The sequence below is a fragment of the Toxorhynchites rutilus genome, chromosome 2, assembly GCF_029784135.1.
Source record: "Toxorhynchites rutilus septentrionalis strain SRP chromosome 2, ASM2978413v1, whole genome shotgun sequence".
Classification (NCBI taxonomy): domain Eukaryota; kingdom Metazoa; phylum Arthropoda; class Insecta; order Diptera; family Culicidae; genus Toxorhynchites; species Toxorhynchites rutilus.
Genome location: NC_073745.1, coordinates 340831346 through 340845314, shown reverse-complemented (window position 1 = coordinate 340845314; position 13969 = coordinate 340831346). Strand labels below are relative to the sequence as shown.

General features: G+C 40.2%; 1 protein-coding gene across 3 annotated transcripts in view; it reads right to left on the bottom strand.

The window, feature by feature from the left end:
- LOC129766640 (acid sphingomyelinase-like phosphodiesterase 3b) overlaps positions 1 to 13969 on the bottom strand; it is a 259803-nt gene that overhangs the window by 106234 nt on the left and 139600 nt on the right. For all 3 annotated transcript variants that reach the window (XM_055767217.1, XM_055767218.1, XM_055767219.1), the window contains 2 exons: positions 11249 to 11317; positions 10966 to 11125 (listed from right to left, as the gene is read on the bottom strand). In XM_055767217.1, the coding sequence (XP_055623192.1) occupies positions 10966 to 11125; positions 11249 to 11317 (229 nt within the window). The remainder of the gene's footprint in view (positions 1 to 10965; positions 11126 to 11248; positions 11318 to 13969) is intronic.

Genomic DNA, 13969 nt, shown 5'->3' with positions numbered 1-13969 from the left:
AAATTGCATTTACAAACGAGCAGTTTGGCAGTCTGACGACATACAGCGAATTGGTAAATTATGCAAATGGGTGTTGATAATCCAAATAATTTAACCCATAAATTCAAGCACTAAGCAGCAGAAATTAAAAGCGATAATTGAAATAGCACCGCCAACAGTCTTCCTTCCTTCCATCGAGGAATGGAACTTTGTAGTCGAAGCAAAAGGCAAACAGAAATGTCATTCGCTTGTTTCACGAGCGGACTTACACCAACAATACGGTCTTCGTTCCAGTTGCCTGGCTCCATCGCCGCAGCTAGCCGACATCTCAAGTAAACAATTCCAGCGCAAAAAGAGGGAAGGACGGAACAGCGGCGCAGCGGAAAACCCCGGCTCACTTCCGTTGCTGCAACTCTTCGCTGGGGGCCGGATGTGGCGCAATATCCATCTCGTACCGACCTAGCGAGCCTATTTCCAGAGCGGTAACAGCAGGAAACCATTTGCCTCGATTACTGCTTCTAACCAGCCGCAATCTGTCTCTGGTGCCTTTCTCTCTGCGGGAGCCTGAAAAATGCCAAGTCGAATTGAATGGATTTTCTTTTACACGGAAAAACGGGTTATTGTCCGCGGGTACGAAGAAGACAGGGACCGGGAGAATCGCACGCTGGAAATAATAATGAGCAGCTTACTCATTTTCCTCAATTGCATAATTATGTACGTACAAACAAACAATTACTGCCAGTGGCAATGGTTGTTTTTCTCTCGCTCCGGAATTTCCCCTTTTTCGCACCGAACGTCGTTCCACCCGTGGTTTTTCGGAATTGTTGGGGGTGTTGATTGTGCCAGACGGGAGGCGTTCATTCGATTTGCTGCCTCCAATTTTCGCAGGCCAACTGGGTGGTGGCGCTATGAAGAAATAATTTTCGACTGTGAGCTGACAGTGAGGCGGGATGCCGGTCTTCCGTGCAGACAAAAGTCCAGCAAGGAATGACACAGCTTGAGCTCCCTCCCCCGGAAATACTGTTCCAAGTGTAAGGTTTGGCTTGGTTCGGCAACAAGAAATTAAAGCGTCTGAACAACGAGCATTGCTCTTTAATTTCCAGTTTCATTGAAGCGTGAAAATACAAAAACTGTTAGCAGAGGTATCGTCAATGGAGGCAATATTAGGCCAGAAAATGATATTTTTTGTTCGTTGTTTTGGTGAAATATTATTTTAGGAAGGATTGAAATTCAAAGCGCTGGGCTTTGAATTTATAATATAATTTTAATTTTTATATAATTGATATTTTGAAAACAATCACAGAGGTAATTGGATTGGATTACGATTATTATCCTAGAACTATTTATTTATTTATAATGATACTACATCCCATTGAGAGATTAGATCTTCTTCACAATTTTTCGCACAATAGTCCCGATCCATGGCTGCAGTTCTCCAACTCCCGGCTGCACCGATTCTTGCCAAGTCCTGCTCCACCTGGTCCAACCACCTCGCTCGCTGGGCTCCTCTCCTTCTTGTTCCTACCGGATTCGATGCGAACACCATCTTTGCAGGGCTGCTGTCCGGCAATCTTGCAACATGCCCTGCCCATCGCACTCGTCCAGCCTTGGCGACTTTCTGAATGCTGGGTTCGCCGTAGAGTTGCGCCAGTTCGTGGTTCATTCTCCTTCTCCATACTTCGCTTTCCTGTACACCACCGTATATTGTTCTGAGCACTCGGCGTTCGAAAACTCCAAGCGCTTGTGAGTCCTCTTCAAGCATCGTCCATGCTTCGTGCCCATAGAGAACAACCGGTCGAATTAGGGATTTGTACATGGTACACTTCCTACGGGGTCGGAGTTTGTTGGACCTCAAGGATTTGCGGAGCCCATAGTAGGCACGACTTCCATTGACTATGCGTATTCGAATTTCACGACTGTTGTTGTTGTCAGTTGTTATCAACGAGCCAAGGTAGACAAATTTCTCTACCACCTCGAGCTCGTCGCCGTCGATCACAACACTACTACCAAGAAGAACTCTGTTGCGATCAGTCCCTCCATCTAGCATGTATTTAGACTTAGACGCATTGATCCCAAGCCCAATCAGCCCTGCTTCGTGTTTCAGTCGGGTATACAAGTCAGCTACCGTCGCATGTGTTCTTCCGATTATGTCCACGTCGTCGGCGAAGCAGATAAACTGACTAAACTTGTTGAAAATCGTGCCCCTCATGTTGAAGCCCGCTCTCCGCATAACACCTTCCAGCGCCACGTTGAAGAGCAGACAGGAGATTCCATCGCCTTGTCGAAGTCCCCTGTGAGTCTCAAATGATTCCGACAGCTCACCTGAGATCCGCACACTGCACCGCACACCGTTCATCGTTGCCTGAATCAGTCTTGTCAGCTTTCGGGGAAAGCCGTGTTCGTCCATGATCCTCCATAGCTGTCGTCGGTCGATTGTATCATATGCGGCCTTGAAGTCGACGAAGATGTGGTGTGTAGGCCTGATACTCGCGGCACTTTTGGAGGATCTGCCGCAGTGTAAAAATCTGGTCCGTCGTCGAGCAACCGGGCATGAATCCGGCCTGATAACTTCCCACAAATCTACTTACTATTGGCGATAGGCGGCGGAAGAGGATCTGAGACAAAATTTTGTAGGCACCATTCAGGATTGTGATGGCACGATAGTTACACAATCCAACTTGTCGCCTTTTTTATAGATGGGGCAGATTACCCCGTCCTTCCACTCCTCCGGTAGCTGTTCTGTGTCCCAGATCCTGACTATCAACCGGTGCATACACTCTACAAGTTTTCTCGGACCTCCCTTGAAGAGCTCCGCTACGAGGCCATCCTTACCAGCTGCTTTGTGGTTCTTGAGCTGATTAATGGCCTCCTTAACTTCACCCATCGTCGGGGGTGGTACGTCGTCGTTGTTCATTGCACCGGTGTAGTCCTCCTCAACGCCGTCTGAGTCTCCTGTCTGTGCGCTGTTCAGGTGTTCATCGTAGTGCTGCCTCCACCTTTCGATCACCTCGCGTTCGTTCGTCAAGATGCCTCCTTCCTTGTTTCTGCACATTTCGGCCCGCGGCACAAAGCCTTTGTGCGAGGCGTTTAGTTTCTTGAAGAACTTCCGCGATTCTCGAGAACGATAAAGCAGCTCCATCTCCTCACACTCTTTCTCTTCCAGGCGGCGCTTTTTTTTTCCCGAAAGAGATGTGTTTGCTGCCTTCGTTTCAGTCTGTATCGTTCCACGTTTTGTCGAGTCGCTCGTTGCAGCATGGCTGCGCGTGCTGCATCCTTCTCGTTCAGGAGCGCTCGGCACTCGTCGTCAAACCATTCGTTCCGTTGTCCTCGTTGTTCATACCCGATGACGGTCTCTGCTGTGCTGCTAATTGCTGATTTTAAGGAGTTCATCCTAGAACTAACCATTCTCGAAATATTACAAATTCAATATTTTATGATGAAAATCATGTTTTTGAAAATGTTTACAAGATTTTGGAAACTTAGTCGCAAAGTACACATGCGTTCAATATACATTTCCGATTACTCAGCATTGAATAACAAACAGATCGTTTTTGGATGACAAACATTGTTAGACTCATACTCGTATATTTCGTTTTACATACAAATGAATTTGCGTGAGTTAATCTCACGTTCCCTAATATTATCTTGTTATAAAATCATTTTTCTACACATATGACCATATCTCAACCATTACATATTTAATGATTTTTTTTCTTGTTTTTTGCTAAACTCAAGAAATACCGAGAAGTGCTAACTGCATACAACTGCACATAACTGCACTTGTTTTAGAATGTGCGATTTTTTTAGGTGCTAAATTGGTTCTTGCGAAATGGTTTCGCTGATGTCATTCACATTGGATTACGAAATCATGCGTATCTGTCAAACTATCGTCCCTACAACGAAACCAAATTGTACGAGATTGGTGAAACGAACTCATATTACTAACAAATGTGAGTTCGAGTATATCTCGAAAAATATAAAATTCAATATTAGAAAGTTCAGTATAAATGGAAATTCGGAAAATTATTTATTATCCTGCTTGAATATTGCTTAGATCGTTTCATCGATGTGAGGCTTAGCGAAATTTTTTATATCTTGTTGCACCCATCTTTATTGCCTAAGAACGATCAACTGCCATGTTGATGTAATAGATGATTAAATGATTTTTTGGTTATTTATTTTCATTCATTGACTCATGATAAACTAATATTGGTCGTATCATTCAGAAAGTTCATTCCTAAAAAATCATTCAATGAAATGAGACGTAGCCGGAAATCACCGGCAGTCTTCCATGTTTCACAAAAAAACACTGCGTCCGGGATAAACATGTCCACGCTGCTGTTCGGAGTTTTGTGTTTGAATACAAACATGTTTTCTTCGTACCTTCGTTTGAAAATGTAACATGTTTGTATTCGTAGTATGTTTGGACATACGATGTTTAATCCTACACCCAGAAGACAGATTACTAAAATAAGCTACCAAATCTTTGATAAGCCCAACATTATTTAGTAGGATGTACATATTTTCTGTAAATATTACCGATTGTTAGTAAAATAAATGTCAGATACAATACACATCCCTACCAACGATTGGTACATTTTACTGTGCGTTATCGGTAACTCAGACAATTGTCATCCCTGAAAACCGCGAAAAACTACCTGTCATTAATTCAATTTTCGCCGTGCTGATAACAACAATAAAGGTAAGTTATTTTGAATCATTTTTAAGCTTTCCATTTTAACGTTTGTTTTACGGCTTATTATTTCATTTCGTTGCTGTATCATAGGTTTTTACATACAGTCCACCTAATCGCGCAGAGTGCAGAGAAACGAACAGAACTTGAACCTGGATCTGCATAAGCTGTATCGGACGACGTCACCGAACTACGACGAGGTTAACAAACTGCGTGACTCACTCAACGAAAATCTCATCAACACCGGCAGCTACTCACCGGAGTGTATAGCCACGGTGCGAAAGAAGTTGTTACGGGAGCTGCCCGATCCGATCATTTAGTCGTAAGCCTCAAGTAGGATATCCTATACTTGCTTTCTATAACTTTTTACTAACCATCCATGTATCTGTCCACAAATAAATTACCACTGATGCGTAGCAATCCGATTGAATATCCAGGATCTGCCAATTTACCACAACATGACGCTCAAGTATATCATGATACATCTGATACGAATATGCCAAATGCAGTACCAGCGGGAGCTAAGAGAGGAACCGACAATACTGATACAAGTGTGGTGCCATATTCTAATGCGTCCTTCTAGAGAGAAAATTTAGTAAGCATGCCTGACAGCCTTGTCTGACTGTCACATGTTTAATGCGTTTGTTTATTTTTTCCAGTCAAATAGTGTATAACACGGAAAACCACGAAAGTCGGCGGACAGCGTTGATACGAGCAGTTGATGATGCAAGCATACCAGCTGACCTGACGGATCGAATCTACCGACTCCTTCCTCGAGTTCCAATTTTATTTATATAGAAATTAATTATTTATAATTATTTATAATTTTTATTGATTACAATAAATTAAAAAAAATATTTGTTTTCATTACAATTGCAATGAAAATATTACGATTCTATACCCGATCAAAATACCATTGAACCGACGTTGGACTGACAAATGACCTCGAGTTGAACAAATTTCATATATGTTTAGGGTATATGTTAAACCAACGTTGAACCAACCGTTTATAGTGGGTCATGCTGCCCGGTTTGACATTTGTTTACCATTGTTATTGTGTAATATGTACGAATAATTCGTATTGCGAAAATTTACTAATCTTTGGTAATATTTACCAAAAAATTCGTTATATATACCAATTTTTTGGGTTAGTGTAATGTTTCACATGATGTTCGAACATGGTGTACAGTTTCTCTTGCATTTTCACCCCAAACACCTGCAGTGCGTAGAGTAGTTTGGAAGTCTGTATTAGGCCTGTATTGAGAACAAAAATACCCCCGACCTGCATGTATTTGCAATGCCCATTTCCTCACACTTCATGTATTTGAAGTTTGTATTAGAGAAACACACTTCAGTCGGAATGAAAATACCCCCGACCTTCATGTATTTGCAATGCCGATTTCTCCAACACTGCTTGGTTTAGAAGTCTGTGTTAGGGAATACATTTCGGTGAGAACAAAGGTCCCCATACTTTCATGTATTTGCAATGCCGTTTTCCCCAAGGCTGCTTGGTTTTGATGGCTGTGTTAACCATAAATCGGGCCAATCAAAACGAGACAGTTAGGGCGTGTGAATAACACGCCTCTCATTTCACAGTTATTCAATTGTTTATCTAATGAAAAATAACATTTTATTAAGTGCGATAGAAGCGTAGAAATATTCCCTATCGATTGATGCAAACATCTTTCAGATCCAATAAGAAATGTTCGAGATATAAGCAATCGGAATCTTTCATTTTTTCCTGCATGTTCTGTGTTTAGGTTTTCATTTTACCCCCCATATACTCCGGTTAGACGTAGTCCCACGTCAAAAATGAATAAATACCATGTAAGGTCAACTCATGCATTGTGATGGTTTATGTCCTTTATTACAAGTATATTTGATGACAGTTCTTTAACGTTTGGTATGATGCCTAGGACAAAATATGTGAACGGAAGAATTATTAAACGATTATTTTATTTTACATTTCCCTCTAAACTTTGCATCTCTCAAGTACTCGTACTTCTCGAACCGCAAATTTGTTTGATTTGATGAACTTCAGGCACTCAGTTTAGATTTTGACATGTGCGTCGAGCGCATATTGTCAATAGGCGTTATTGCAGCAAATGGTTATCAACATTTTGCCTAATCATCAAATGATATGCGTGAAAATTCAGTGAGCAGAGAATATGAAGGCATATTCTTCTATGTAACAACGCTTTGGGTGTTCGTACCCACTTTTATAATCCGTGTCAGGAAAACACTTTTCGGGGTGCAAAAAAAATATGCGGGCGCAGATATACCCCCGGCTTGCATGAATCAACAACTTCAACTTCTACTTTTCATACTATAGAAGCTTTGAACTTGAAAGTTCATTCGCCTCCAGTGTTTGCACGATTTTACCAGGTTCCTAGGCAAGCGAGTACAAAGTACTCGCAGGTTGCATTTATCTGCAAAGCCGATTTCCCCAGGCACCTTAGCTTTGAAGTCTGTGTTAGGTAAACACATTTCAGTTGGAACATAAATGCCCCCAACTTACATGTATTTTCAATGCCAATTTCCTCACGCACCTTGGATTCACAGTCTGTCTAAGGGAAACACATTTCAGTCGGAACACAATTTGCAATGCCAATTTCCCCACGCTCCATGGATTTGAAGTCTGCGCTAGGGAAACACATTTCAGTTCGGACAAAAATACCCCCTACTTTCATGTATTTGTAATGCCGATTCCTCCAATGCTGCTTGGTTTAGAAGTCTGTGTTGGGGAACACATTTCGGTGAGAACAAAAGTCCCCATACTTTCATGAATTTGCAATGCCGTTTTCCCCAAGGCTGCTTGGTTTTGATGGCTGTGTTGGGGAACCCGTAAATCGGGCCAATCAAAACGAGACAGTTATGGCATTTAGATAACGCTTAACATTTTACAGTTATTCAATTGTTTATCTAATGAAAAATAACATTGTATTAATTTCGATAGATGCGTAGAAATATTCCCTATCAATTGATGCAAACATCTTTCCGATCCAGTAAGAAATGTTCGAGTTATAAGCATTCGGAATCTTTCATTTTTTCTTACATGTTCATTTTACCCCCCATATACTCCGGTTAGACGTAGTCCCACGTCAAAATGCTTTCCTGTAATGAGAATGAGTGCTTCGTCTAAAATATTGGGCAAATAAAATAAACCTCTTTATTTGTTCTGAACAAAATAAACGTCGATTGATATCACAGTTTTTCACAATTGATATCATTATTTAGTGCACACATCAATTTATATATTGAATTCATATAACATTCGCTATTTTTAGCTATCGAGAAATTAATGGTGTGTTTTAGCCGCTGAAATTTCTCTGCTGGTTCTGCTGTGTGCCGCTGAAAGTTGCATCTAAAACTAATTTTTGGGTATTTATTTTTTTTGGTCAGCATTTGTACGACGTCGCCCGATGTGCAGTCGGTTCCCCAGACTTCAATTGTCAACATGCACGCAAAAAAATTCTCATAGAAAGCTTCTTTCTATTCAGAGAACGTTTTCTTTACACGAAACCACGGATTATTTAATCAGACTTGCAAAATGTGCATGAATTCATAGCCTCTTAGTTCGTGCAACTTTTGTAATGCGAATTAAATTTCAAGTTCGTTCCTGTGAAAAAGTATTCTACGAAGGAATGTTTTGGGATGAATAATTTCTTTCCGTGTATAAAAAGAAACGAAACGAAAGCAATGAATACTTCGACATCGGGTGATATGTTTGTACATGATGTTCTTAAATTATAAACATCGTGTTTGTTTTCACATGTTCATGTTTGTGTAACATTGTGCGTGTTTGAGATAGACATTCAACACTAGCGAAAATCATGTTCGAATTCAAACAAAAAAATGGAATTTTCACATCGCGTGGACATGTGTAAGTGTTTTTCGGAAGACTGATCACCGGAAAAGCTATGAAACTAACATTGACCCACTTCATTCGGTACCACGAAAAAAAAGATCTAAAATATTCAAATTCGAATGCACCTATCCCCCTATTTACGCGGTACCTGTTTTACACGATTTCGCTTTTACACGGTTTATGAAAAACTGGCAAGTTATCAATTGACTATCATTTTTTGAAGTCTTGATGTGTAATTTGTGTCAATTTTTCAAGCTCTTAGAATGCCGAGAATATCGACAAAAATGAAAAGTAAAGGAAAGTTATATTTTTCGGCTTTCGGCTGGAAATCTGTTTAATAAATTTAAGGATAAATGAAGCAAAACAAATCTACGCAGCTGTTAATTGAATCTTTTATCACTAGGTCTGAAGTCGAATCTGAGATCTTCCCGAATTCGTCGACTGTTGAACCAGAATCACATCAGGAATGCTCAATTGATAAGGATGACTTTATACTAATCAGAATAAAAATACTGGTAGTTCCTAAAAGTGGTGATAGCGAATAAACTTATTGCAATTTAGTTTCTTGAAGAATTCTTTGTTTATTTGTATCCAGAAACTATAATGAATTTCTTAAGCAGATTTTTATAATTGTTTTACTTACATAAATGATTGAATTGAGTGTATATCGAGAGTTTATTTCGTGTTACACGGTTTTACATAGCAAAATCTAAGATTTCAATCTACACGGTTTTATCGGGAACCTATCTTCAGTGTAAATCGAGGGATAGGTGTATATACATTTCGGAATGTATCTTTTTTTGCCATTTTCCTGAACATTATGATTGCTCCGACTAAATTGGCCCATTTCGAAAAGAGTGTATTCACCCAACTCCGGCGCTAGCCAATGGAAACAGTGAATAAGTTAATTATTCCGCACCCTTCGCGCGTTACCAAATTATGCCATTGCGAAGTACCGGCCAGGACCTTGACTTCTTCTGGTGCTGGAAAAAGAAAGAACGGAGGAAATTGCGAGACGTAGGCGGAATGGGTCAAGCTCGTACTACTGGGATATAATGGGTTAATGCCTCAACACCTTGTGGAAAATGAGAGAAAATTACGAGTAAAAGATAAAAATCGGGAAAAGTAAATGGAATGAAAATTAAATTGGATTCAGCTCTCGCGCCATTACCGGGGCAGTAGTTGAGTGGGAGTTACGTGGGTTCACGGCGAGGGGAAATTAACGGTGAACACGGAGGACCAGAGACGGAACAAAAAGAAATTAAAGATCAACCTGCGTGAAAATTATCGAATTATTTTCTCAATTAGAGCAGCGGAATGATTTTCTATTACGCGAGTTAAGGAAGTTTTATAATGTTGGTTGGTGCGCAGCATTATTATAATGTAATTTAAGCATATCAAGTTGTAAGAACAGACGGCACCGAGGGAGCGTTATGGAGGAAATGATGCAATCAGTGAAATCAATGGGAACATTCTAGCAATTCCAGCAAAGTAGCAGCCATTCCAACATCCCAATCCATTAATTTGCTTTGCCGCTCCCTCGGGTCCTGTTATCCGTGTTCTACAAATTTATATTTGCCCACCGTTTGTCATCATTACTCAAACTCTGGCGCTACTTCCGGAATAAACATTCGTTGCACAATTCATCCCGCTGTGTGTTGATTGATATATACACCTTCCAGAGGCAATCTTATTGATAGCACCGGCGCTGGTGAATCCCGAAATCCCAAATTGGGTGGCGCTTCGTGGCGAAGAAATAGCGGGGGAAAAAAGAAACTCTGTCACAGTCCATCTTGCCACCTCGAGGCCATTAGTTTCAAGGTACAATCTATCTTCATTTCGCGTTAAGCCTCGGAGCAGTGCTGCCCGCGCCCATCTTCGCCTGCCCCCCGTGTGGTCCAATTTCTTATTCATAACGTATATCCCGAGGCAACATTACGCAATTCGGTGCCACAGTCGGAATATTCAAATTGCTAGATGACACATTAAATGCGGAAAATGGGCTCGCTAATGGGAGTGACAATGTTTCGGTGATTGGTAAAACAACGTTTGCTCGTCGGAAGTTTCGGGGAAAAGTTTTTGTTTTATGACGCGAAAAATCGACAGTTCGTGAAAGTGAGGACAAAAAATCGCACTCCGTGAGACAATAAACATAATCGAGACAAACATTATCTCGACAGTAGCTCACGAATTGTGTGACTTCTCCAGCCGTCGGTTTGATTTATTTGATGCGGGATTTTATAGCTCTTTGAAAGAAGAACATTGATAATATTTGATTGACGACCGTTTCGGGTGTGATTTTGCTTCTGACTTTTGGAAAAGTTGGGCTGCGTTAAATACAACCCAACGAAGTTTGGCGTTTTTGGGACATTGGGTTCGAATGATGTGGGCTAAGCGTCCTCGAAATATGGCGAACATTGCTTACCCGGTCCACAGCACGAATTCGACGTTATCGCCTTGTTTGGATTTCATCGCTTGCGTGGCCGACTCGAGCAGACTCCATGGACTGTCGCACATGTAATCACCGAAGGTTCCTGGCCGCTTCACGTTGCTTGCACTTGTGTGGTGTTCGTTTTTCCAACAACCTGAAAATAAAAATACAAAAACGGAATGAACCAATTACCATAACTCGCTCTCAATTATCATTGAAAACAGACCGACAGATCGACGAGCGAAAACAGATCAATATCATCTATCGGTGTACTTACTTCGGAATATATCTCCGTTGGTGGTATAGTACGAATCGAAATGCAAATCCGTGATATGCCAGAAATATCCTGCAAGCAGTCGAGAGAGAGAAAAGGGAGCATGTAAATATAGAGTGCAAACAAAACCGAAACGAACCGATACACATATTCACAATGGCAATCGATGAGCATATACATAAATATCAATGCAGTGCAGGAAAAGTGACTGTGACTGGAGTTTGAGCTGAAATCGGAGCTTCATTTTGTGAACTGGCTTCGCTTTTCCTGTCCTTTCAATCCTTCCCGATGCACGGAAATCCGACCCGTTTGTGTACATGTGTTTGAGAGCGAGAAAGATCCTGTTCGAGGAGAAACTTACTTATTCCGTATTTTTATTGCTTCTGGGTTGTGAATATACGAGGAAAAGATTTGGATTTTTCTCAGACTCCTATCACTTCACCCATCTTTCCCCTAAATCTTCGCTGTAAAGTTGCTTTGGATGCCGAGACTACCCCCGCTTACCCGGTTTAGATCTCCTCCTCAAACGATTATATGGTTATTCTCGACGAAGGATACTTTATGCATTGAAATAATTGGTTTGCAATATCAACTGATAACATTCCTTTGTGGGACTCGTTCTTATGCCCTGTTTATCTTCCTTCCTGGATTCCCATGCAGAGAATAAGGGAGATAGAGCAGCTTCGTCCCAGCTATAGCATCAAAAATAGCACAGCAGATGCTGTGAGCATAACGAGTTTTCAGCACCCTTCGGGCAAGCAAGCAAAATATGTAGATGGAGATGGAAGTTGTTTCATCCCGGCCGACCGACCGACCGACCGACCGACTCGGGGAAGATATTGAAATCAGACAGAACGATTTGTTTACTCTGGGCGGTGTAATAATATTACGATATCGTTCACAGACCATCTCGAAATTAAGAAACTTTGCTCTTCCCCAAACAAAGTTGTCACTTTTCGAAACGCAGTGGTAGTAGGATTTGAATCTCTGTTGATCGGGATATCTATGGAAAATTTCTGATTTTCTGAAAAAAAGATTGCTAATGTCGAGGCACCTGCACTATAATCAAAGGAATTGTTTTTATAAGTTGATAAACCACCACTGTGATTTAATTCAAACTTAGACTCATCATAAAACTAAATTTTCATTCTAGCAATCTGGAGCTGGAATGTCTCTTTTTATATTTTAATCACTCTTATCAGAAATTTTAGTTTGATAACATAAATATATACATGTAATTTTTACTACTACTAGAAACAATAGAATAACCAGTTGTTTTCACGAAGTGTCAATAAAGGTAATTTTGTAGCTTGATTAATAGTAATACACCCAAAGTTAATTTTTAGCACATGTTATGACTAGGTATTGTTAACCGGTTTTACCGGTAATACCGGGTCATTTTTCATTACCGAATTACCGGTAATCTTACAATCAATAACCGGTAATTTCGGTAATTTAATTTTTACAATAATATTTGCCTTTATGCCGCTTCGAAATATTGCTCGAGAATCTTTTGATTCGATCGAAAAGATCGAAAAAACACAACTGGTGTTGCGCCGATTCTAGGACCTCCACGCTTCAGCTTCAGAGCTGCTCAATCTGATGACGAGACACAGGATAAGCTTCAGCGATGCCGTCGAACCAGTTCTCATTGCTGTTGAGCTGCTATGGCGGAAGAACTGCATCCTTTATGAACCTGACGTCGAATTTCAATTTATGTTAGAACAGCTATCGGGGCAACCATCAGAAATTTCGAAGCAGCTGCTTGGAACCCTGCAGGAAAGGATAAAAGTTTTGTAGAGGTAGATTTGCTCGCGTATATAAATAATCATTCTGCTCGTGGTCGTGACTAGGATTGGGCGATCTTGGATCATTTTTTAGAAGATCGATCTTTTCCATTTCGATTTTACGGATCAATTCTTTGTACTCGAAAAAATCGCGAAAATCGATCTTTTACTTCCGATTTTTTCGATCTTAATTTATTTTTGTATAAATTTGTTTTTCAATGTAGCACGGACGGATTTCATGAGATGTTTGCTAGCTGAGTTCTGAACAAATACCAGTTGTTGAATTTCTAGTAATAATTTTCATTTAATTTATTTAATTAATTCCATGACGTTTCAAGATGAATACTCTGGGAAATGCAAGGTTTCTGAGCTTTAAATTCTGTGTGGCCTATGATGAGTAACAAAATTAAATTTCTTTGATGTTTGAATAGAAATATAAAATGTGTATTCCCTGTTTGAAGAAAAGACAGCTCTCATATAGAGTAAATAAAGAAATGGTAAAAAATACATTTGGTTTTTCAAAGATCGATTCTTTGGTACCGTAAACCGGGGGCAAATTAATCACAATTTTCAGAAAAATGTGAATATTTCCGAAAGTTTTAGATGTATACCCAATTATTTTTAAAATCAGTTTTGGTGCTAAGGCCACAAAACTTTATGGAAAGTTTTGTCCAAAAAAATCTTTAAGCGTTGATTTGGAAAATTTTTAGCGTAAAATTTCAAAATATAGCTTCGGGGTGAAATTGATAATTTTATGTTTCTCAGGTCTTCTAGTGTCATATGCACAAAAATGTATAGTAAATCAATTTTTTTTCACCTGCGGTCATTTGAATGATAATTCAAGGGTTTGAGGATACAAAAACCTAATTAAATCCATCTAAAGATGTGGTCATGCCTTTCCATAACTCGATTAAAACACTGATCTGCAGGTCATCCG